The 26651-nt window shown below is 41.8% G+C and overlaps 2 protein-coding genes across 5 annotated transcripts in view; one reads left to right on the forward strand and one right to left on the reverse strand.

Moving 5' to 3' along the window:
• The window catches only part of ttc7b (tetratricopeptide repeat domain 7B), a 29192-nt gene extending 19976 nt beyond the window's left edge, over positions 1-9216 (forward strand). For 2 of the 4 annotated variants that reach the window (XM_084914507.1, XM_084914505.1), the window contains exons 19-23: positions 283-333; positions 2987-3127; positions 4598-4800; positions 6892-6965; positions 7350-9216. In XM_084914507.1, the coding sequence (XP_084770633.1) occupies positions 283-333; positions 2987-3127; positions 4598-4800; positions 6892-6965; positions 7350-7497 (617 nt within the window). In that variant the 3' untranslated portion in view covers positions 7498-9216. The remainder of the gene's footprint in view (positions 1-282; positions 334-2986; positions 3128-4597; positions 4801-6891; positions 6966-7349) is intronic. The other 2 variants (XM_084914502.1, XM_084914503.1) reach the window with 1 other exon arrangement.
• Positions 9217-12476: 3260 nt separating this feature from the next.
• On the reverse strand, positions 12477-20662 carry calm1a (calmodulin 1a). The gene is made up of 6 exons (XM_084914513.1): positions 20541-20662; positions 14889-14919; positions 14650-14793; positions 14434-14540; positions 13621-13756; positions 12477-13508 (listed from the first exon to the last, which is right to left on the reverse strand). Exons 1-6 carry the CDS (start codon positions 20541-20543, stop codon positions 13480-13482), a joined length of 450 nt encoding a protein of 149 aa, XP_084770639.1. The 5' UTR covers positions 20544-20662; the 3' UTR covers positions 12477-13479.
• Between the last annotated feature and the right edge of the window lie 5989 nt (positions 20663-26651).

Here is a 26651-nt window from a genome sequence, read left to right on the forward strand (position 1 = left end):
GTTATTCACAGTTTGGTCTGTTTCGGTCCTCCATATTCACATGTTCAATCAAACTTCTGTCATTAGAAAGGGTGCATGAGTGGAAGCGGCTCGCCTGCTGTCATGTGGTCTAAAAGTGACGGTGTGAAGAATGAAAACCCCGCGGGGTGCTGCAGTCTACCTTCTGTGGATTCTTTTGTTTTTTTTCCTCATCGTGCTTTGGATATTTCTTCTGTCTCTTCCTCTCTTTCAATCATTAACAGTCGTCTTTCTGTTTCTTTCCATCCCTTCGTTTTATTCAAGGCGGCCTTCAGGACGCTAACACACTTGGTTTTTCCTCCATGTTTTCTGTTTGTAAGTAGCCATCTAACCTCCATCTTTTTTTTTTTTTTTTTTTTTTTTTTTTTTTTTTTTTTCCCCCCCCCTCATCCATTCTTCCGTCATTGCTCCCCCTTTGTCCCAAGAGGTCCAGATATGTGCCATATTCATATGACGAGAGTATGTGCAAATATCTTCTGCTTTAAGGTGACATCTGCAAACAGTTTTTTTTTTTTTTTTTGTTTTGTTTTTTAAATCATGCTGGTGGCTGATCCAAATGCCCACAGTGAGTTAGAAGGAAGAACTCAGGCATCTTTTGCATGTTGTCACATTAAAGCAGCATGAAGGTGTTCAGGAAACAACTTGTTTGGATTGTTTTAGAGCACAATCCAGACGAGGGTCTTATTTTCCAGCACACGGATGTTATTTCTGATGCATTTATCCTTTTCGGTAACGTGAAAGAGAACAAAAACTCACCAGGAAGCAGTTTCCTTCTCACGAATGTGATGGTAGTTGTGACAGTAACTGTTACAACAAGCTCGAGGCAAATTGCTGACAGATGCTCAAGTGTTGTAATCTGGCTGAAATCTAACAAACCCCTGTGGGAAGTCGCACAAATGAGGAAGTGGTGCAGTTTCTCATGAAAGGCATTATCAGCTCTGTACAGCTGATATCCTTCTCTGTATTCTGACACTTAGGCTAACGATCGCATCTTTCACATGATGTCAAAGTACCGCTCGTGTCAAATATGGTTCTTTGCAAATTTTTGCGTTATTTCAGTGAGTGCCTCCCGCCTGACGCCCTCAAAATCAACTTTGTACCATAACTTACAAGCTAAGTTTAACCTTCATACCATGGAATTTGGCACTATTTTGGTGTTTGTTTATTTTTTGATAACTGAAAAGCACATTTAAGTCCAGAAGGAAACACGGGTTGAAGGTGAGCCTGTTGTCAAACTGAGGATAAAAAGAAGACCTCGTTTTGAGCAGCCACATATCCCACATGGTAATCTGACCCTTGCAAATTTAGCCAAGTTTTTTTTTTATTTATTTTTTTATATGGATCGACCAAGCTGTATCGAAATATTGACAGCCCGCCCCAGCCTACTACTCTACAAACCCTGATCACAAAACCTCAGTGAACAAGTAGGGCGTGGACTCTGCAGTGGTTTTTACCAGAGGAGTCATTAAAATTCTTATTTAAAGAGGTGGCAGCAACACACCACTGGAAAACATTCAAACACACCCTGACATCTTCGTAGAATCACAACAAGCATAACGTGCAACAATAAACACTCCACGAATGATGTAAAGTCCAACACAAACAAAAAGCAGCACACACAAACAGTAAGACCTGCGGGTAGAAACAAAAAAGAAAACGGCAGCTGGAGGAGGATCGGAGGAAAGGAGGTGCACGGGAGCATAGTAAGCAACAGATAGATGATGGGGAGGTATTTGTGAGCAGACAAACGTCCTTTGGGTCACAGGGTGACAGATCTGAAGAATCTAGAGGCAGGGAACACTTTGGGCTTCATGTAATCTGTAGATCTTTAATTCAGTGTAATTCTGGCGTATTTAATACATTCGTGCAGACCTCCCTCTCACTGGCCACCTCCTCCAGCTCCTCTAGGGGTGGAGGTGTTCACTGGCCTTTCCTGGGCCTTATGCATTTAAATCATCTTTACACACATCCAAATGTGGATTTGGGTAAAAATCCACATTTGCCAACTTGCAGTACAGAAACAGGCTTGCAGACAGACGATGCACAGAGAAAAGTGAAACAAAGTAAGACTGAAATAAATCAAATAAAGCTTCAAATTACCGAAACAAATTCCACCTGCAGGCTGAAGGTGTTTATTCGCCATCATCGGCTTAATTTAGGGAGCGCTACACGCCATCCTGCCCGTGTTGTGCTGCGTTCGGCTGGGCTGCTGCATGGTGGCGTCTAATAAATTACTCCAGAGCAAACAGGATTCTCAGCTGAATCGAGACATCCTTTTGCCACGTAGTCCTCTCTTAGAAATCTTTAAAATTCAAATCTTCTCCTTTTTTAAAATCTTTTTTTATTATTCCTTCAGTCAGTGAAGGGGACGGATCAGATTAAAGCAAGCTGTGTTCATTTTAAATTTAGAAAAAGACTCTAAGAGGCACGTTTTATTCATTTTTAATCCCTTTAGGTTGCAATGCATATGACAGTTTAGCGAAACAAAACAAGACAAAGATCAAATTTTGTGATGTGTAAGGGGGTTGTTCTGTGTGGCGTTGTGATACGTTTGGCTTTTGTGGACCTGCTTTTCCTCCCATGCTGACCCCTGTAATAGTCCGCGGATACGCAGACCATCACAGCGACACTTCTTTTAGTTACTAATGAGCAGAGTGATGCAGTTTTATGCATGATGGTGACACTAATTCGTTGTAACTCAGGGCCCTAACACTGTGTGCCGCCGAGTGCTGAATGGCGTGGACTTATTTTAAGGCTTGAAAAACTGTGTGCTAGTGTGGACTCCAATTGTTTACTGCAACCAAACACTGCAGAACCACAGTAATGAGTGGCCTCTGCTGTTGTTTTGTTCAGTTAAAATCACCCTGCATTGTGGCACATGGCTGCCTAACACTGCTGTTGTAGTGGTTAGTCACAAAATTTGAAATATGGTGTATTCGTCTGTAATGGTTTGATTTCCACCCTCCAGGTTCGGTGCACGCTACCTCCATAGCAGCCAGTCGTGTGGAGCAGGCTCTATCTGAAGTCGCCTCCTCTCTGCAGAGCAGTGCCCCCAAACATGGACCCCTGCACCCCTGGATGACCCTGGCTCAGATCTGGCTCCATGCAGGTATCCTCTTACTCATTCGCAGCGCATGCATGAAAGTTATTTTATGCCTTAATAATGAATCATTTTGCAACTAGCCGTCAAATACAGCAGGGCACTGTCTGCTCACCTCTTTCGCTGTGGCTTGTGGTCGATATTTGCTTCATCGGAGAATCAGATATGAGGTCAGAGTGAGTGCACCGGCATCAGCCTGCAGGACTTTATTGAAGAGCAGTTTGATTAGATATGTACTGGATATATTACATTTCCCCTCACTTGAGCTCAGATTCTGATTTCAGCGACCAAGACAGACTGCGGTGTCCACACAAACAGACACACACACTCGGGCTGAGGTAGTTTGTCCGCCTGTTTATCTGTCCAGCTGCTTCCTGTCAGGGTTGGCCATGTCCAGCCCGGCGATACGGCTAATGTAATCAGCCAGTTCAGGCTCATTTCCTCCGTCTCTACTCGTATCATTCTGTCTTCATCACACCAGCGCAGTGAAAGCATCAGCTGGGCATGAAGTGAAGAAGTCTTTTTTTTTTTTTTTCTGCTCATGCAGCTTGAAGGGAAAAATGTTTTTATCCTTTCTTATTTTCTGCATTATGTTAAGAGTATTACCGTGTCCGTGCAGCAAAAGCAGTCCAAAAGTCACATTTAATTAGTCATTCAAACAAACAAAAAACGCACATATGTGCAGGGCATATATGATGACGGCAGGCCAGTGGCGAGGTGTGTCGCTGGAGATATAGATTACACGTCAGGCATCAGCTCTGAGCCCCTTTTTGTTTGCAGTGGTGATGGACAGGCTAACAGATGAGATCAGGCAGGAGTCTCTGTGGACGATGATGGACTTTGAGAGTAGGGAGCAGGTGGAGGAAAGTCTGGGGAGGTGGAGGTATGCTCTGGAGTGAGGAGGAATGGAAGTCAGTAGAAGAAAAACTGAATATATGTGTGAGAATGAGAGAGAGAGAGAGCAACGGGTGTAATAGTGAAGCTGCAAGGAGTGTAGGTAGAGAAGGTAGATGAGTTTGGAGACAAAGTTAGAGAACTAAGGCTGAGATCGTTTTTTGGACATGTGTGGAGGAGTAGTAGTGGATATACTGGACAAAGGGTCCAATATGGAGCTACCAGGCAAGAGGAAAAGAGGAAGACCACAGAGGATCAGTATGTCAGTAGAAGATGCTGGGATAGGGTGAGATGCAGGCAGACTGTAGCCAGCCCCAAAGGGAGCAGAAAAAAGAAGAAGATGATGAAGAATGTCTCATTACGTCCACAAAAGATCAACAGATACGAGAGATCATATATCATCAACATGTGTAAACTTGCACCGAATGGGCTTCGGATGCTTTGAGGAAAAACGTGGAACAAAAATGATCTTTTCATAAAATTCTTTCAGTTAAGATGTCACAGTTGGAGGAATTTATTTTTTAGCCCTGGAGGTTCACAGTGTTTCTATCAGTTTGAAATTCTGCGTGTGTCTCTGTTGAACAGCTGAGGTGTACATCGGCATGTCAAAACCTGCTGAAGCCACGGCGTGCACGCAGGAAGCCGCCAACCTCTTCCCCACATCCCACAACGTCCTCTACATGAGGGGGCAGATAGCCGAGCTGAGGGGCAACATAGACGAAGCAAAGCGCTGGTACGAGGAGGCCCTGTCCATCAACCCGACTCATGTCAAGACCATGCAGAGACTGGTAAGACACTCTGTCCTCCACCTGCCCGCCTGCAGTGCCCTCACACCCTGACGGGTTTTGTGTGTTTTTATGTAATTACCTACAGTCTGCCGGGACGGTTAAACCTCACCTGAGGAGAGCAAGTTTGTTTTTTGTTTTCAGTCTGCTCCGTCTGCCCTTGTCAATGCATTCACTCATGTTGGCAGGCCAGAAACGAACAGACCTGCTGATGGAGAGAGTAACACACAAAAATTCTCTCCAGTGACAGCACGGCAATGGCACCTGAAGGAGAATCAGTACGTCAGTAGTCAGTGTGTCCATCTGACCCGAGTGCAGATTAAAATGTTTTCATGCATTTGGAGGCTTTTGACAATTTGTGTAGTTGATATTTTAGCTTGAAAACTGGATTTTGTGTTTTTAGAGTTCTTAAAAAGGGTGTCGTCTTGGTAAAGTGGGAAAGTTTCGAGCTTGTTTGTATCTTTTGAATGTGTGTCTGCAGGAAAAAGATGGTGTAGTTGAACATGCCTATAAAGAAAATTGTCTTTTTCTCCAATTTATTCGGCTTATTTAATGTTAAGTGATAATTTAACAATAGATGAAAAGAGTGAAAATAATAAAAGTGAAATAAAGAACTGAGCTGACTGACCCACGGTGGAACAGAACATCAGTCTGCAAAAGTTAAATCAGGTAAATCAAAGGAAGTAAAAGCCGAGACTAAAACGAAAAGCACATGAAGAGTACTAAAAAGAAAAGGAGAAGAGATTAAAAGTGCAGTTATGGAACAAAGAAGAAAAAGAGTAGGTTGGAAAAAAAATGATGCAACCTTAAGTTAAGAGCAACTAAAAACAGGAGGAATTCATGTTTATTTATAAAAGTTAAAAACAACAGGCGTTCAGTCAGAGTGCTTTCCAGTCACGAATAGACAGAAATAATCCGGACAGGACTAAGATGGATGCACAACTCTGATCCATTTCTTCTCTTCAGGATTTCTTGATGTGCCTGGCATCGTTATTAGTTTAAAGGGTCTCCTTCCGGGTTACTCTGCTTATAATCACTTTTTGATAATCTGCGGAGGCCATGAGGCAGTGAAGCAACCCCAAACCAGATGATTTCATCACCTGCAATCACGCCAACTTACAAAGAAGAAGAAACACTTCCCTCATCATACTCACTCACGCTACTGTAAAAAAAATGGACGGCAACCTCTTTGTGACTGGAAGAAGTCGGAGTTTGCCAGTTGTGGTGATCACTGGGACACCCTCGATCTTCGACCGCTTTCGATTGGGGTCGCCTTTTGGGAGGCAACCTGTCTCCAGACTTGGACCAACTGCAGTCATGTTCACAAATAATTTGGGTCACGCTGTGGTCTCCAGCCACTGTTTTCCATTGTTCTGTTTCCATGGGGTTAAAATTCTGTTAAGACACGTGGTTGACAATAAGACACACAAAAAATGGTGGGTGGCACCGAAAAGCACAGGTGTCAAACGTAAGGCCCGAGGGCCAGAATCGGCCGGGCAGAGCCTGCAAGAGTTTTATTTTTAGTGGACAGTCTCAGGAATAAACTACCAAAAGATGAAAGTTGGCTGTACGTGGCCACCCGTGTAAAATGAGTTTGATATTGCTGCTGTAAACTAATTCCTTGTAACACGGGCGTCGATAAAGACCAAGTGGCCACTCGAGGAACTGCACATTTTGGCACATTAGCTGTGGAGGTGGCTGTCCCTCAATAATAAACCTGTTGAAGATTACTTCCATTAGTTTTTCCCATTTGCTGAATTTGATCTCCATAGCTCTCATGCAAGGAAAAAAAGGGAGTAGAGAGCTCAGACCCAAAGAAAATCATCATCTTATAACTGGAAGTGTGTAAAATACGGCAGGTAGTTTGCGGTAGAAGATAAATGACACGGCGCACTGTGTAAATTTGAATCTCTGGTTTAAATTCTTCAATGAATAATTAATGTTAAAAGTGAGAGGAGGGTGGATGTTACCGATATTAAATGTAACTTTAGAGCTTCTTTTTAAATAAAGCCAACTGCTGAATCATTGACACACAGCATGATTTAAAAAAAAGGGGGACGTTCTCTTCTTCTCTTGTTGTTTTCTCTGTTGCAGGGTCTGATCCTGCACCAGCTGCAGCGTTACAGTCTGTCGGAAAAGGTGCTGAGAGACGCCGTGCAGGTGAACAGGTGAGTTTGTTTGTGTTTAAACATGGTAATGTTTGTAAGTTTTCTTCTTTAAGGCACCTGTGGTTCAACATTTTTCTATTTCCTCACTTCTTCCTCTTTCCTTCCCACTTCCTCTTACATCCCCTAATTTCTCCTCTTCTTTTACTTCTCCTCCCTCTTTCTATGCTGCTGTTCTCCTCTCATCCTTTTTTCTTCCTCTTCTTTTTTCTTTGCTTTCCTCTCCTCGTATTTCCCATCTTCTCGCTTCCTCACTTCTCTCCTTCTTTCCTTCTCATCTTCCTTGTTTTTCCTCTCCACTATACTCTTTCCTCTACTCTTCCTTCCCCCCTTAAATTTGTTTCTGTTCTTCCTCTTGTGACCTCTTCATCCCTCTGTCCTCCTCAGCACGGCTCACGATGTGTGGAACAGTCTTGGCGAGGTGTTGCAGGCTCAGGGAAACACCGCCGCCGCCACTGAGTGTTTTCTCACCGCCTTGGAGCTGGAAGCCAGCAGCCCCATCCTGCCCTTCACCATCATTCCCAGAGCGCTATGAGAAAAACACACACAGAGCATGCCTGCATGCCACTTCACAAACACACACATGCACAGACCTGTGAAAAGGTGTACTGCCAAACCCTCACACACACATAAACTCAGAGTGTATATAGAAATGCAAATAGTACAAATAAACAGGCTTCCCTCTGTCTACCCGTGCTTCCCACAATGCCTTTCTTGTGGCCATGTCCCACATCTACGTGAGTGTGCGTGTCTCCTTCCCGCGCTGCGTGTTGTCTCCTTCGTCAGATTCGGTTCAAGTCATTATTCTCAGAAGCCTGAAAGTTGTGTTTACATGTTGTTTAGTCCAAATACACACACATACACTCTGAGCAATTTTAACATAAATGGATTAGATTTCCTTTAAAAGCCAAATATGCATTTACTTGGTACTGTTCACATCGATGCAGCAGAAAACAATCTTTCAAAAGTGGATGCAAGCGCCAAAACCTGTCCGTCCCGCTCCCTTCCTGTTTTTTTTGTTTTGTTTTGTTTTCTTATGACGATTTACTGAGTTCAGCAAGGTGAGAGAGCACCATACAATTTAGAGCCACCAGTGGACCCTGTTTTCAGTGGGTTCATGTCTTCATTTTTAATCCCTCTCCAGAATTGAAGCTGAAATCTTGTTTTTCTACAGTCGACTTTGAGCATCATGGGAAATATCGTAGTTTAACATCTGTGACAGGAACGAGCACTGCTGCCCTGCATCTTTTCTGCTTTCTGATAATTCATCAGATAAAACTCTGTGTAGTCTGTAGTCTGTGTTCTGCCTTCACCTGGTTTAGTCAGTGATAAATATTGCTGTATGTATATGCTTGTTTTTTTTGTTTTTTTTTAACACTACAAAAACTCAATCCCATTTTATATGTGCGCACAAACACTATAGATCAGCAGCAGATCGAGCTGGGGGTCGAACCACTGAGTATTGCCTTCACTGTACTGTAGCCCTGCACCCGTGTTAGCATTGTTAAAATTTGAAGACAGGAACCCACTGTAGTAAATTCAGACTTCTGAGTGGTCAATGGTGTTTGACTCAACACTAAGATCATTTTCCAAAAGTATCTGTGCCACTTTTTGGTGCTTGTATCCACTCAGGAAAGATGCTCGTGTAATGTTATCTGCATCTGCATGGAGGGGGATTGTTGTTACTGTATACCTGGCTCAGGATCAGCCAGGTCTTTAAGGTATCCAGCGGTGCATCGACGGACTTTCACTGAGAAATAAATCGGTGTAAATGTCAAACCTCGGGTTGCATTCGCCCTCACGGGAAATCTGATTTCCTGCAGCTGATCTTAAAGTGTTTTTGTGAAGTTTTTAAGTGAAAAAATCAAAGTGCCACCTGGAGCAACTCAAACAGCAACAACGTATAATCTGTGGAAAACTGTTGGAATCTGTGCCACATCTTTCCTCCAGAAATCAGATTTCCTTGTTGAGCGCAAATGCACCCGCAGTGATTGTGTTGTCTTTGTGTCCCATCACCAGATTAATATTTTTATTTCGTTTTTGATTATAAATACAAAGAATTATTGCTGTATATTTCATTGTTCCACTAGTGTATTATTATTTTAGAGAGTAAATTATAACTATTTTCTGGAGAATGATGTTGCTGAGAGAGAGCGAGGTATGAAAGGACATCCTCCTGAGCTCAGGCAGTGAGTCCTTTGTGCTGTAAATGAATGATTATGAAGACCAAGATAATAAAAGTGGATAAAAAGAAGATGTCTGATGCTCTCTGGTTCTCTTGTTTGTGTGTGTGGTACTCCTCCTGGCAGCGACCTTGGGGTCGGCGGTGTGTGTTACTTTCTCAGGTGTGTGTCTGTCAGCAAATCGACGCGTGCTCCTTTGTGTGGTTTTTATCAGAGGATTACAGCGCTGACAGGTTTTGTCCTAGAGTGCCAGGAAGCCCCCGCTCAGTCTCTCCCGCCCGCCCAGTCCTGAGGTCTCTGCTGGACTCTCAGGTGTCACTAGAGGTTAATCTCTCATAAAGGTCATCACCAGGGTCCAGGTGTAAACGTTTGCACAATTCCTGCAGTTACTGCCACAATTTCAGTTTAAAAATGACACAAAGTACTTGCTCACTAGGGTTTCTTATTATTGGCTAGTGAGCAAGTACTTTGTAAAATGAAGCTGGTTGTAATTTGTTTCAATTGTCCAAAAATGAAACCGCAGTCCCTCTAATGGCCACCTGAGGCTGGCTCCAAATGTGAGTCCATCAACAGGACAATAACTAAATAAAAGCGAATGCATGAGGGCATAATGTACTGATGCTTTCATCAACGAATAAAAGCAAGATGACAATATTCTCGAATGACTAAATCCAATCTAGAACTAATTAAGTTGTGTAGAAAGGCGGGACAAGTTTGGAAGTGGTCCAATCAGAAATAATCTCTATGTGCATTAAGGTTAGGCAGCAGCAGATTTGATCTGCTCCTGGGAAACAGTACAACAGGCCCAGTGTTTCTCATGAAAATACAACAAAATGAACATTTAAGGAAAATAAGACGCATTGTAAACCATGTGGAGCAATTGAAAAAGACACAACAAACTTTACACTCACATTTAGTCTGCTATAAACTTATCATGTTTAGTTGGCTAAAACTGAAAGAATTTAGATGCCTAAATTATAACTGAAACTAAATCAAAACCCCCTGGCAACCACAGGTCACTAAGAAAAAATGTGTACTCTTCGACCAGCTGCCAAGTGGTTGCTGGCGGTTGCTAGGTGGCCACGGTCACCTGCAGTCTGCATGAGTGATGCGAACTTGTCTGCAAACACCGCTGCAGCAATCATATTTCTAAAGGAAGGGCGTTTACTTTGAAGGCGAATGATCTTTTTCCAAGGTTTGCTGCCACTCAGAGACTAGTTGGCAAGTGTTTGGAGGTAAAGTTAAGCCAATCTACTAGCAACCAAAGCAGTCATAAGGAAATAAGGCAGCAGCCACTCCCCAACCAGTCAGGGGAATACACATTTTTCCCTAGTGACCAGAAGTTGCCAGGGAGTTGTCATCTCGCTTCTGTAGTCAGCCTCTAGTGGCCACTAGAAGAAGTTCAGTTGCTGGAAGTTGCCGCAGCTAGTCTGAGGCTTTAGGAAGGGCTGAAGCAATGATGCTGAAACTCTGCACAAGATAGGAAGTGAAATGTGATGCTTTTTATTTTTTGCATGCAGCTGTGAACAAATAAAAACATGATTATGTTCCAGTGCGTTAAGTTGTTACTCTTACAAACATTTCTTTAATGCAAATGTGCAATGTGTGTGAGAGTGTGTGTGTGTAGGGTGTCAGAGGGACTTTTCCAGATAGCCCAGAACGTCTTGTCTGCAGATGAAGAGCTGTTGCTAGGCAACAGAGCCAGGGACAGGATGGGCAAAACAGAACGAGAGGAGGGAGCAGAAAACTGTGGGAGCTGGAGGAAAGAGTGGGAGAAGGAATTGGAGGGGGGGAGGGGGGGCTTGAGCCATGATGAAGACGACTTGTATGAGGAGGTCAAAATGAAAAGCTTCATCTTGAATATTTAAGACTGAGGTGGCGATTGTGGGATTGCAGAGGAGCAGACAGGGGGACGGGGAAGTGTAGGAGGTGTTGGATGTATCCATGTATCCCTCTGTCACACACAGAGTTAGTAGCTGCAGTTATGTAACAGTCTGAAGTGTATTAATACATCTTGCTGCTCTTTGCTTGCTATTAGTGAGCTGGCACTCCAGCATTAATAACGGGCTTTCCAGTGCAGAAGATTCTCCCCTCGCCTTCAGCTCTGCTGGCTCCAGATTGCTCTCATAAATATTTCAGCCTTTCACCTGACAGCCAGAAGAATGTAGTGAGGAGCGAGTATCTGAGGGATGGACTTATATGGGGGTACTGCAGAAGATGAGGATTTTACTCATCTACCCCTCAGATGGAGGTTTAATCATTTAGTTCCCATTTTTGATTTTGTTTGTTTTCTTAAATTTCTGCTACATTTACAGGATTATCGTGGCCAGCTGATCACAACTACTCTATCATTACCAAAAAAACAAAACACATTTTTGCCATGCACATCAGGCAGTGCTGTGATTTGCTTATACACAGAGGTCAGAACTGTTATTTATATGATTATATCTGCTCCTAAGTTGGGGATTTTAACATGAGTATCTATGGTCTTGCCTTGTGTTTTGCAGCCTAGTCTATAGCCTATGGTGCCATCTGCTAATCTGAGTCACTAAAAAGGAGTGACAGTGCCCTATGAAGCATTTAGATTGGAAATGGCAAATAAAATCTCCCTATAGTACCCAGAATTGATCAGTTATGGTAAAAATGAACACAAATGTTTTGGTCAGGGCTAATACCCTCCATCCATTAGAGTGAGGACCTCAAACATTTGGTAGTCCTCATATCAGAGCTGGCACCGGGTTAAGACACTGGGATGGACCCTGGACAAACTGGAGAGATAACATGTGTCAGCTAGCCTGGAAACACCTCTGTATTCCCCTGGATCAGCCGAGGGAAGTAGGACCTGGCCCAAAGAACTGGTAGATGACTGAATGGATGGTTCACTAGTGGATTTATATTTACCTTCAATGGTCTGGCAATAAATGAATGTGTGTTTACTAACGAGTCAGTGAAGTAAGACTGAAACAAAACATCCCAAACTGAAGCCAACAACTGACGTGACTTTCTAGCCAATAATGGGACTGTAAGTTGATAAAGCCACCCTGTTATCGATATATGGCTCCCAAACACCATCTTTTTTTTTTTATACAGTCCATGGTTGCATCCTTTTATCACCGTCTTGTGCTTTCGCAGAAAGTAGTTTTTGTTAATCTCATCCCAAAATATGTTAGGTGGGTTTCAGAGTCTGTGCTCACAGTAAGACATCACACCGATTACCAATGAGTCATTTTAAAGCAGTACGTCCCCCACAGAGTTGCAGGAAAACACACAAGTCAGCTTTAAAAAACAAAAAACAAAAAAAAAAAAAAACCCACACACACAAAGTGGCATCTCAGTTCATGTTTGTGTTTTTATTGGAAAAACAAAATGTAAAGACGAGCATGTACATCTTGGAATGCAGATCAACTGAACCAAACAGAACAGCTGGACTGGGCCGGGCCTCGCCGCACCCATACACACACCCACACGCACGCACACGCACAAACAGAAGATAGAAACACCGCAAAGCACCGACCCCCGTCCCCACTAAAGTGAACTCGTGTACGCACACAGCATTTGAGGCAATGACATTTTATTCTTTCATCGATTCCTGTTAATCTAAAACCATTTGTTTACTGAATGTTGCGTCAAAAGCTGCTTGTGTACGTCGATCATCTTTAACCAACCGCCCTGAAACCCTACGACACACTCGCCGCCCAACATGGCTCAAAATCGTCACCCCGCCTTGAACAAAAGGTGAACACACGAAGGAAAAGTGACATGCCCGAAACACAAGATCTAAAATGACTTCTTATTTATTCTATTTTTATGCTTTTCTTAAAAATATCTGACTTCACTCAGGTAAGCAAACTGTGAAAGCTTCTTCCTTCGCTCAGCTAACCAACACCTCCTAGGCCGACCTGAGGACCACCGACTGCTTTCTCCTGCTGTGCTCTCGACGCTAACCCACGAAAAGCCTCATGCATGAAGAAGAGAAATGAAAGAAGACAGGAAGTCGAGGAAGAAAGGCGATCGGCCGTCCCGAAACATCGCAGTGACGTCAGGAAGCCAGCTGCGCGGCGACCGCTCGGCTGTTGAGTTGAGATCTGATTGGGCAGCTCGGCGCTGAGATGGGAGAGGGGAGTGGGACAGAGAGGTGGGGGTACAAGCCAGTACATGCAGATTCAGTTAAATTTTTTTTTCCTTTTTGTGTACTTGTTTAATATGGACAGATCTGAGATTTTGAACATTCAGTTTAAGTTGTTGATACAGAACAGTATGATTAAATGTAGATTTTTGCAATAAGAGGTAAGTGAAACTTTTGACGGATTCTTTGTCGTTAATGCGAGCCCACTTCACTTGGCGGTCATCATCTGGACAAATTCTGTGGAGAACGAAGAGGCGGAGAAAGAAAAGCCATCAGGAATTATAACACAGCAAGCCTCAGGACCAATCAGAGCTCTGGAGCTTCTAATAACACTCATGACCAAGCTCACCTTCGTAGTTGACCTGTCCGTCCCCGTCGATGTCTGCTTCCCTGATCATCTCGTCTACTTCCTCATCTGTCAGCTTCTCTCCCAGGTTAGTCATCACATGACGCAGCTCTGCTGCACTGATGTAGCCATTTCCATCCTGACAAAGAGATGGGGAAAAGTGATCAGACCAACACGCGTGCCATTTCAGTGTTTCTCTGCATATCTACTCTGGATTTGTGAGGCAGGAGGTCAAATCAAAAAAAAGATCACGTTTTACTCTTCACCACATCCTCCAACGAGGAGCACGCTGGATTAGTTAAGAGTCATTTACAGTGAGGAGCTGTGGCTTCATATCAGAAGTGTTGTTATGAAAAGGATATTTTATTTTGAAAACTGACTGGCCACTTCCTTCATTCCTATTTCTGACTTCCTGCTTTGAATATGACATGAGGCGAGTCAGTTTCCCCACACAGACTTAAGTCGAGTCGTTGAAATGCTTCAAATGCATCGGGACGAGTGCTGAGAACGCACCGAGGGCTCGTATGGAAGTTTTTTTTCCCACAAGAATTTACCAGCTCTTTTCTACTCTTCTTATCAACAGGAAATCTATAAAGACCTACACAATTTCTCTTGTTTCCAGTGACTGGAAATTGCTAGGAAAAGCAGCATAGTATGCCATCTTTCATAAATTCCCAACCATCAGAAATCAGACCGCGAGTGCCACCGATTGTTGGAGTGTTCTGATACCTTGCAAAGTGCCTTGACGCAGCTGTTATACTGACTGCAGCATTCATACGTCAAAATATGTATGAAAAACACTTAAACCAGGCCCACCTTATCAAAGACTCTGAATGCCTCCCTGATCTCCTCCTCACTGTCAGTGTCCTTCATCTTCCTCGCCATCATTGTCAGGAACTCGGGGAAGTCGATGGTCCCGTTGCCTAGGAGTAGGAGGTAAATATGACTCATCATTGATAAAAGGGTTATTTAAAAAAAGACAAGTTAGACAGATGAATCCTTCCCCCGTGTCGAGGGAGGACAGCAGCGTACCGTCAGCATCCACCTCGTTGATCATATCCTGGAGTTCTGCCTCGGTCGGGTTTTGACCCAATGACCTCATGACAGTGCCCAGCTCCTTCGTGGTAATGGTACCATCTCCGTCTTTATCGAACAGGGAGAAGGCCTCCTTGAACTCTGAACAGGCAAACGAAGAGAAGAAGAAAGGACATTTACACTGCAGCTGTAAAGACGCGAATAAAATTAGAAGTGTTTTTATGGCATCACCTTACCAGCAATCTGCTCTTCTGTTAGTTGGTCAGCCTAAAAAAACAAAACAAAAACACCAAAGAGTGAATTAATATGCTACGTTATTACCAAGATTGATTAAGAAAAAAAAAAAAGAAATCCAATACAATCGTTTTGGTTCAACAAACTAAGCATTTTTTTCTTTTAATGAGACTTGATTATCTTTTAAATTGAGATTAATCAGATACTGCCTCATCAGGCATCACAAACAGTGGTGAGAACTGCTTCTGTAAGCACTTTGTTGTGGTCGACTTGTGACATGCAAGCTTTGCCTGGCAGAACTCTTCATCTTCGGTCATCATCTTCACAGTTTACCATAACTTACTGCTTTTACTGTCATTTAGTGATCTAAAATTCCTTATTTTGAAAGCCCCATTTTAAAACTCCAGGATTATGTTACTTTGAAAGAAAGAAAGAAAGAAAGAAAGAAAGACAAACTCCACACAACATCAACAAAAACACTGACAAGGCTTCAAGGCTTTTGATAATGACATTAGGAAGAAAATGTGGGGATTAATCAGGGATCTCATTACTTGAATCCAACCTTTATATCATCAAAGTGGATATCTGTTAGGTCTGCCACCAGCTTCATTGCTTTTGGTTCTGTTTTTTTCACATCCCTGCCTCCACCTCCTATTCCTCCATCCAGTCTTAACCCTCCAGGCCCTCTGCGCTGCTTCAGATCCACACCTCTTCCTGCTCCACCACCACCTCCTCCAGTTTTCATGGTCAGCCCATCGAGCGCTCCCCGCACCATCACCAAGCCCTCAGCCAGGCACTCAGCCTGCTTGCTGGTCTGGACGCCCTGCTTTTTTACTTCAGCCAGCTCGGCTTTGGTTCTCTGCAGGCAGTTCCTCAGGTCCTGCATCTCTCTGACAAGGCCATCCATGCGGCTTGATGACGAGTCCATCAGCATCTGCAGGAAGGCCCTGTAGCTCCTCTCCTGCTGCTGGATCAGCTCTTTATAGTAGTGCTGCTGTTCGTCCAGGAGGTCATAAACAGTGGACAAGCTCACCAGCTCGTCCTCTGCTGGGTAGACGGCGATTTTCTTGGGCAGCATAACGAGTGGGTGATAGCAGGAAGGGCAGGAACTGGGAGGAATGGGTGGATGAAAAAAATGGTTAGACATCTATCCGTCGCTTCTGATTGGCAGAAAGGATGGAAGGAGGAGACTTTGCCATGTTTCTGAATAGCTACATATTCAGGAACATGGATTATAAGATGCTAAAAGATGTTTTTAGTTGTCCTGGATGGGCAGACGGATGCATCAGTCGTCTCGTCTTTCAGTCATTCCAGTGTAGATGGATGACAGAAGTTTTCCCCAGAGCAGAAAGAGTCAGCAGATTGGCACTGACCAGCCAGGTTGATGGAAAAGTTGCTCCACCTGTTGACGTTTTCCTGTGTGTCAGTCTCTCAGCCAAGCTTTCTATCCAAGTGACCAGGCACCGTTCTTCCCTGGCTTCAACTGCCTCCAACAACTTTGGAGAACCCCTCTCTTAGCAGTGTTTCAGCCTCCCCGACACATGGACATTCAAAACCTCCTGCGGGGGCTCAACACATGAAGAGCAGCGGAACAAAGAAATCGAGGCTGGAGGAGGTCAGTGAAACTTGTCAGTAAAATTGACGTTAGGTGTGTGAGAGTAACGGGGTCCAGACCAGGGGGGAGGTCATGAGAGTTCAGTGTGTGTGTGTGTCTCCACATGTATATGCTAATCTGTCACCTGTCATCTCACTGCTACATTTGCAGCTCCCAGGGAGGATCGGTTGGCTAGTCATCTGACCTCCTGCAAAGCATCATGGTTCACACCAGGTGGACCCCTCGGGAAGTTCCCCTTTCTCCACTTACTAATTTGTCCCCAAAGCAGGCCAAACTTACACCTTCTCCTCAATGCAGATGGGATTTTTTTTAATTTTCAGTTTGTTTCTAGATTAAACTTACTACATAAACTGTCTAAGGTGCCAAGACTATCAACATCTATACAGCTTTAGGGAATTCAGTTGCACTTTTGAATCACAAGGGTCATAAATAACGATAAGAGTGCCTGTAATTGATTACTACGTCTTCTACAATGAACATGTAGCTTGCAAAGGGGGAACAACAATAGTACATGCATCCTGTTCATTTGTTTAGTTTTCCATTCCATTAATATGATACAGGTATTGGGTTAATAAGCTATAATCCTCACTAGGACGACAATATCAAGCCTGACCTCATCATTGCTTTGCTCGTGAAAGATCTTATCATCTTTATATTTGTTTTTGGATGAACTTTATTGTGTTCATGGGAAGAAATGGTAGTTTAGATAAAAGTTATACAAATACAAAAATATTATCATGATATTAAGGCCCTAATTATTTAGCACAATTGCAGACTGGTTAATTAATTAGAAATCTATTTTTTAATAAAGTAGATTTCCTTGAACTTTGTGGATATGCTCAAAGGGAAAGCGAGAGGTCAGGCACATTAACAGCACTATCTACATGATCCTGTTTTAATAATAAAAACTGCCGGAAGCCAAACCTGGAACTGAAACTAAAATGGTAAAATGATCAATTGCACAGCCCTAATTTTAAGCACTGATATCTGAATCAAAATATGCTGTGTACTCATGTGACCCAAGGGAAAGGCGGACACTAATGATGGCACTGATCTGTGTCAGGCCGAGCAATGGTTAACAAGCTGCTAACACCTCTAATATCCAGGCCAAATTCCTCTCAAGGCGCCTGGCAGTAGAGCCGCGTCAAGTATGAGGGCTCTATGATTTCCTTCTACAGCACCCATGGGTATTATTCTGAAATGTAAAATTAAACTCCGTGCAGATGGCTTTGATTAAAGCTGAACACAACAGCTTCTGTTCCCTGTACTTTGACAGTTAAAGTGGAGTCACGATGGACATGTCACGCAAGACAAGTCTGTCTGCTTTTAAACGAATCCTGCATATGTAAGGAAGTACAAGGAAGTACAGCTTCAGCCTACTTCCTGTGTCAACTTTCTCACGTACGTAGCTATAGCAACCACAAACTAACCACAGGGTAATTTCCCCCGCAGGAAATGGCCTTGTAAAGCAGCTTTTAGAGGTCATTATTAGGTTCGGGGACTAGATAATTAAAGTACAAACTCTGGAGCTTGAATTACATCAACCAATCAGAAGCAAGACTGAAACAAACATTAACAATGTCAAATCTAAGATAAAGCCAACAGTCTTCACTGGGGGTCATTCGACTAACTTGAACCATTCAGGACCTGAAGCGATTTTCCCCCTCAAAAATTCTTTCTTAGAGGGTTGATCAGCGCCAGGTGGGCAGCTTGAAATAACAGTTGTGCACCTTGAACCTGAAGGCTGTTGGTTTGTGTTCCTTTTCAGATGCAGGCATCTCTCAGATGACTAATTTTTTTTGGACATAATCTCACAATGACAAAAATAAACATTATGAAGAACAGCCAGAGTAAACTATATTCTCATCTACAGGCTGAAGAACGCCAGTCAACATCTGCACGCTTGTTCTCTGTATGTCTAATACAGTAAATACACACACAGATACAGAGCTTTACATCTCCTGTGTCAAAACACTTTTTTTTTAAACAAACACTACTAATTAATCCATTATGCAGCCCTAATAAAAACAAGCTGAAAAATCAAACGCTCCCCTTCTGTAAGGAGTTGTTTTTCTGCTTATTCCTACAGAAAAAATAAAAATAAAAAGCCAACTTCAGAGCCCTGTAGCCAATCCAAAAAATTCAAATGAGAGAAGCTCCAACAACAATTATCTAACACCAACTTTAAATGTGCTACTGCAGAGCAGGAATATGAAACGTAAGGCCTAGGAACACTCAAAACCGGCCCACCCAAGTAGGGCATAAACCTCTCCCAGTCGATGTGCAATGAGTTTGACTTCCCTGCTGTAGTGCTAACCAGGACAAAAGCTGCTACAACAGGTAAAGTGGAACTTTAATTACCTGCACTACTGTTAAGAGTCTGGGGTTTTTGTTTTTTGCCCCTCACATAATTATATCATGCATATTTATATTTTTAGGCAGCAGTTTATGGTTGCATGTCTTCCTCTTCCACCATGTCTTCCATGACTTCCTCTCTTTGAAGCTTAGACACATGCTAGCTTTATTATAGACTTTACACTTGGAAGTTCCACACCTTAATCTTATTTGTAGACATAATTTTACCTGATCGGACCAATATGTAAAGATTCACGAGAGAAATATTTTCCATTATTGAAGGGCAATATATATATATATATATCAAAACTTGGAAGATGGAGGAATGGTGGTGGTGTAAATAATTTCACTCTTCACACTAGAAACCACAGCCAGTCATAACAGAAAGAAATGTTTACAGTTTTATTTTAAATATGTTATTAATTATCATCAGACTACCTGGTTAGGTTAAGGTACTGTTTTAAGGTCAGGTAGTAGTACCTGGTTAGTTACCAGTTAGGTTATGGCACTCTTAAAAACCACCTGGTGAAGTTATGACACCAAAGAGAACTCGGTTAGGTTTAGGTAATAAGGGGTATTTGGTTAGGGTATGCAGTAAAAACATAACCAGGCAAGTTACAACACTAAAAGCCACCCAGAGAGGTTTAGGTGCATTTATGTGCTTTAACCAAAAATGTTTTTTCAGTAAATGTTTTTTAAAAACATGACATCAAATACACACTGAACAAAAATATGAGCTACAAAAGGATGAATTTTTATACTTAACAATAGGGTCCTGAATGTGTAAGCAAGAAACTCCACAAGCTATAAACGACAAACCTGGGTGGGATGCTACCACTCCCCTGGAGACTGGCACAGTGCATTCATGGACACACAACCCAGGAACAGTGGTGTATGTGCATGTTTAAATAGTATAAATAGTGTAACATGGTGCTTGCAGTGTGCATCCACTGCAGACCAGACTTTTCATCTAGGATCATCAATCTGTACTTAAAAATGTGACGTCAAACAGGTCAAACACGTTTTATTCTACACAAAGCGTATGCATGTATGTACACCATAACCTCTGGCCTAATTAGGACTGTCAGCGGCTTTTACAATGGTTACACGTTGGACTTTGACAGCTCTTATCTACAACTGTTAAGCTAACGCCTATGAAAATATGCACCCTTACATAAATGGTCTGAACATGGAGGGCAGATGTGCACCTTTATTTTACAGCTCCATGTCTCAGAATAATCAGCAGAGAGAGGCAACTCTCCTCCTGAGAAAATTAGCCATCCTTACATCCTTACTAAAAAAAAAGAAAAAAAAACCCACCGGAAAATCAGGCTATCGGCACTGTTAGCTGTGATGCTAACCAGCCAAAAGCTCTACCACAACTACCAACTGTGGCCACCTGTAACGAGTACTACCTCTCAGTTCTCAGTTTGTGAGGGTGCTTACGGCACCAAAATCGGCTGCAATTTCACAGAGTGGGCTCTTAAAAAGGGGGGGGGGGGGGAGCCGCGGTGGTAATAAACTGCTCCGCCCGAAGGGTCTCTGTCTAGTACCGCCACAGTATTAACATCCGTCCCTGAGCGCTCTACTACGGAGATATTTCAACCCCGCATCTGGCTTCCAGTCAAGTTCGCACAGCTTAAATCCACACACATCTCAAGGCACGGCTGGTTAAAATACTCACCATGTCTGTGCGGAGTTCCAACAGCGGGTCTGCTAACGCTACGGGGGAACAGAGGGAAATGGACGGTCGCCACAGAGCAGGAGGGCTGGCTGCTGCTTGGGGGCGGGTACGCAGGACAAAGCACCGCCGCACAGCTCTCACGGTATTCTTCCGCAAAGACCTGTGAGTATGGCTCCCCGCGCTCGCTGCACGCGTTCATACGCACCATCTTGTCATGTTTAATTTAAATCCAGAGAAGTTAGGAGTTGGAATAACCGCACTTAGTTAGAAATCAGGAAGGAAGTCAAAGTGGAACTGTTTTTAAATTGAATGGTAAGGTCTATATTATTACAATGCTTGGGTAGGTTGGCGGTGTTGGGAGTACATATACTTAAGGAAAGGATGTGATACAAGAGGTGCAGGCTTCGTTTCTTTTTATTTTGCCAGGAAAATAGGAAACGGCTTCGGAAATTTAATGAAACATGTGCAAATATGCACAAAAATATAGTACACAAGTCTTGTCCTGTCTTCCTCCATTTGCCACTAGCCAGTCATGGCAGATGGCTGCCCCTCCCTGAGCATGGTTCTGCTAGTGGTTTCTTCCTGTTGAAAGGGAGTTTTTCCTTCCCAAGGTCGCTAAATGTTTGCTGATGGGGGGGTGGACACTCACTGTTGTACCTCTCTATTCTGTACATATTGACAAACACTCCAAAAGACCAGTTGTGTAATCTGGCATGTCTCAGTCTTTTGTTCTGTTTCTCTTCATTAAGAATAACTTCTTGACAGCCAATCTTCCACAGAGACCGTTTCTGATAACGCTTTAATGAACAGGAGATGGATCTACTGAAGCTCCAGATGCATCTCTCAGGTCCTGTGTTAAGTCTTTGCTGGATTTTTGTTCCCCTGTTTCTTAAATACTTGACTCTTGGATATGGTTCATCTGCTGTAGATATTTTTTTAAGGTCGGCACTTCTTCTCTTGTCTTTGACTTGTCCCATTCTCTCATTATTTTTTAAGGAACCACAATGCTGAGATGCCTAAAGATACAAATGATCTGTAGACACAGCACTGGTCTGGTTCATCCTGTGAGTGAGGTGCCTTTTCATCCTTGAATGATTCACTGCTCAGTATTGAGTGGCTTGATAAACAAGTAAAATATGTTATTTTGAAAATGGTCAGGTACAAACAGCCAATGTCCAAAATGTGTTTAAATATGTTTATATTGTCTATTCTGTAAAATAGTCAGATGTCTATTCATATTAATGTACAGAATTCACCTGCTTGCTGCTACTACTGCACATTCACCCAATGTATATACTATTTATATATATATATATATATATATATATATATATATATAATGTTCTTCCTCTACCCCCCCCCATTTTTGCACATGTCGAGAAGCGTGTCAGGCTACATTTCACTGTGTGTTATACTTGTATAACTATGCATGTGACAAATAAAGAACCTTGAACCTTGAAGAAAACAAGAAAGATCTTCAGAAACTCTGGAGAACTATAACTTCACTGTCAATGTAAATGTGCTTTTGCAGAACATTTGCTGCTTGAGTTTCAAAATTTAAATGTAGGAATAACATAAAATTTTGCTTTTTAAATGACTATAAGGACTTTTTTATGTATTTAAAACATGAATGTGAATGACAAATATGCTGTAGGTTTTAATTTTTTTAAGTGGGACACCTGGTCACCCTAGTTGCAGGAAATGTTGAGCTTTAAGTATCCGTCACCTGGACATGGTATGTTATTTCACCATTTTTGACAATGTGGTGGAGCCGGGGGATCATAGCACTGAGCTTACATCATGGTGGATGACCCACTCTACCTGTTAAACCACAACCACTCCTATATGCTGCTCTCACACCACATTTCTTATTGTGTGACAAAAGATCACGCTCCAGGAAATAGGGGGGGAAAATGCTACAGCCTGAAAAGAAATGGTAAACATAGATAGATGTAGCTTCCGGCTCTGCAAAGTGGCGTTCTCATGAAGTCCCCCAAAACCATTCTTTCATTATACTGGCCACCAGGGCGGGATACCTGTGATTGACTTAATATCCCATTTCGGGTCATCACTAATAAAACGTTTGGTCAATTTTTGTAAAGTTTGGTTACTCTAAAAGGAGGATTATGCAGTACATTCTCATGGACATTAGCAAAGGCAGTGCCAAAATGCCTTAAACATTTTTGTAATGGTCACCTACTGGAAAAGTTAGAAACATCTTCATGGCCTCAGTTGCTTTTTTCAGGTCACAATGAAAAAAAAAAATATTTTGGAAACTTTAAAGATTACCAGGATGATTATCCAGGACATGAGTTTGCAGTGTACCTGGTTTACATTCATATCTACCGCTCGGGTGTCACGTCTGATTTCAACACACTAGCAAGTTTAGAGGAGAAATAAACATATTTACTGCACAATACAGACAATCAAGTCTTAATTTGGGATCTAATTAATTAAATGTAATTAATTACACATGATGAGGTTAATGTTAACTAGTGAAACCAGCAGGACTGGCCTCATCTGTCAGTCAAGCTTTACTTTCCTCCCATTAGTTATTGCTGTAATACTAAAAACATTTAAATCAGCATGTTATCTGCCCACTTTTTGCCATCGCCACCAAATACAGGTTAAGGTTTGATTATTATTTTTTTTAATTGTAGTTTAAAAAAAAATTACAAAATAACATTGCTCACAAGCATAGCATGGTATGTGTTTGGGTGTTGTTTATGGCCATTAATTATTTTCTGTATTTACTTTAGGGTTAGATGGAACAATGGCGCTTACTTAATTTTCCAACAGTTGGTTACGTGAATATGTGGATCTTATATCGTTTGGCTTTAAACATTAGTCTGCCCACTGCACAAAACTTGCAGTTTCACTCTGTACAATTTGACTGTTTAAGAGCATCGACAGTCCCATTAGGTTGAGGCATCAGTTGGTGAGTCAGCCCAGACATTTCAAATGTCATCTGTCGCAAGAATAATGAGAGGTGCTTTCTGAATATGGTTTGCTGTTTTCAAAATGTAAAAAAGGCTTAAAACATTAGTTTTTTCCTTTTATGCTGAAGCCACTGGAATGATTTCTACATATGGTTTTGGATTGCTCTGTATTTATTGGTCACATTAACACATATTAAAGTGATTAGGAATAGTACTGCAGGTTATGTATATGCAGAAATAATATACTTACATTTTCATCAAATAATTTAGGAGTTGCCAGCCTACATTTTTGGCTTTGAGAAACTCTCTATTAAATCTTATCTAGTCTAAGTATCCTGGATAAAGTATCATTTTAAATAGAGTGCTGTTACCTGTCAGCACCTGTCCACTCTCCAATTAAATAAAAACCTCTCTTTATGGCGCCCTTCAATCTCAAGGTGGTTTCTCTTTTACATATATTTACATTTAAAGCAAAATCAATGTCATCTGGCGATCTATTGGCGTCATTATGTTTCATGACAATTAAAAATATTAAAAAATATATCAATATCAATAATTATTATGACCTCAATAACGCGACACTAACACGCTAGCGCGGCCGCGCAGAAACTGACGGACTACTTTGTGTAACGATCTTTTATACAGGCGGAAGGATACGCTCTAAACAGCGCGGCTGACGGCACTGGGTACAGTTGCAGTTTTGATTTTGAGAGCCGGATTCTGATTGGACAGCGCGGACCCGCAATGTGCTGCACGCTGTAAGGAGGCTGCTGATTGGCAGGAGGGGATCTGCAATGCGTCAAACCACAACGCGTCTCCACCGCAGTTGTAGACAGACCGGAAGGCGGGTAAGATCTGCCAGGTAGTTAACAGGTGTGTGGCAAGCAGAAATTAAGACGTGTTATCCTCCTTTTATTTAAAATTACACGTTTAAATGTATTTGTATCAAAGTTTGTTGTACAATTGTTGAGTAATAGAATAAAACTGATATCCACCTGAAAGTTAAAACTGTCTGCATGAATGTTTTGTGTTTGTTTTCTGACTCTGTTTAGAAAAACTAATTGCCCCCTGCTTTTAAATCATGAATTAACTGTGATTAACAACATTTAACACAAGTTAAATTTTACGAATCACACTCAAGAGAAGTAGACTAAAGATGTCAAAAATATGTATTGGTGTCACTTTCCCATATATTTATCATCATGTCACATTTTAAAGAAACCAAGTAACATACATCTATCAGTCTGGAAATAGTTATAAAGTTTATAAAGTCTAAAATTTTTTGGACTCCAGCAAACGCCGGAACAAGTCTTCATAAGTTAGATAGTATCATAGATAGTATCTTAGCCCCAATATTAGGGGCTAAGACTCTGCACAGGTGCGTTTAAAACGACTCCAACAGCAGCAGTAAAGGTAGAAATGGGAGAAATGCCATTAGAAATCAGAAGAGAGCAGTTAACACTGAACTACTGGGACATGGTCAAGATCTTTCAACAAAAACTATTCTCCAACCCTTCTGGGAAAAAGAGAAAAGAGAATTGAAGAGCTTTGGGTGAACAGTGAGACAGGAAGCAGCTGAACTTAATCTGGACAACATCAGCATGAATCAATCTCTACCATTACCTGTAATACCACCATGGATACTCCCTGATGCTGTAGCAGATTTCCAACTATTGGACAAAAAGAACAAGAATAGGGGTTTTATATTAAACTCGCATACAGTGCAGGCATACAAGTTATGTCAAAATCTACACAGATGCATCAAGGAATACATCCAACCAAAGTGGGATAGTATTTATTGTTCCTGAGTTTAATGTCAAAGTAAGGAAAAGGATCAGTGACGGACTATCAGTGTATAGTTTCAATACTGTTAGCTGTCCAGTGGATTGAAGATGCAAGACCACTAAGATCTGTGATATGCTCAGACTCGAATTCAAGACAGTCACTCAGCATATAGAGAAGAAGAAACAATAGAGCATGTTTTAATGCACTGTCAGAAATATGATGCCAAAAGAAGACAACTGATCAAAAACCTTGGTGATATGAAAGTGAAACTGGACTTAGTTGATTTATTTTGTAAGAAGTTGAAAAGTGAAAGTTATCAGGCCATTTTTTTTTTAAGGCAGGCTAATTTGTTTGGGGGGATTTGAATTATCGATTTTTTAATGTTTTTTTATATATATTTTTTTTTATTTTACTTTTTCTTTCTTTCTTTTCTTTCTTTTCTTTTCTTTTCTTTTTTTTTACATTTTGGTCCACGCTCCACACCAAATGGTGGCGGTAATGCAACATTTTGCTGTTTGCCAACCCCCAATAAATAATAATAAGAAGAAGAAGAAGAAGACTAGAAAACTTCAGTGGGATGTTTTTGTCCACAAATGGAGAAAACTTGGGACCGTGGTGAACCTTCCCAGAAGCGTCCGGTCTACCAAAATTACTCCAACATGGACAGCTAATCCAGGTGGTCACAGAAGAACCCATAATAAAATCTGAAGAACATCTAATGGGGGAGTTTCATGGCAAAAAGCAGTGCTGACCAAAAAGAAGACAAAGATTCATCTCACATTTGCCCAAAAAGATCTTCAAAATGTACGAGACTTTGGGGAAGATATTTGGTAAAATCTGAGGTTTTTGGAATGGTTGAACTCATTACACCAGACACAAATCTAACAAAACATTTTATCACAAAAACACAGCAACAGTCAAACATCGTGGGGATAGTTCAGTGGTCTGAGGCTACTTAAGTGGTTCAGGACCTGAACAACTGAACAACTTAATTGATGGAGTCATGAATTCTGCTCTCTGCCAGAAAATCCTAAAGGAGATCATCATTTTGTTTCCTTATGCTCATAAACTGTGTTACCCTGCAAGAGTAGTAATGGGTAGATAACGTCTCATGGAGTGTGTGAAACCTTACTGTGTCGACACTGTGTTAGTGTGCTGCTCAATAGCGACATCTTCTGGATATTAAAAATAATCCCATGCAGCTCGGATTCAAAGGAGCTTGCAAAGAAAGATCGGATAAAAAAGTGTGGAGAGACTGAAACAGCTAACTGTAAAAGTATGTCAAATGTAGATTTTACAGAAATCTTTGTTGCAAAGAAATGTAAGTAAAAAAATGTGAAATAAAAGTGAGTTTTGTTGGGAAAATACATGCTTGTGACAGTGGGAG

The sequence above is a fragment of the Perissodus microlepis genome, chromosome 19 (genome assembly GCF_051167445.1).
Source record: "Perissodus microlepis isolate ML-2025 ecotype Zambia chromosome 19, ASM5116744v1, whole genome shotgun sequence".
NCBI classification, from domain to species: Eukaryota; Metazoa; Chordata; class Actinopteri; order Cichliformes; family Cichlidae; genus Perissodus; species Perissodus microlepis.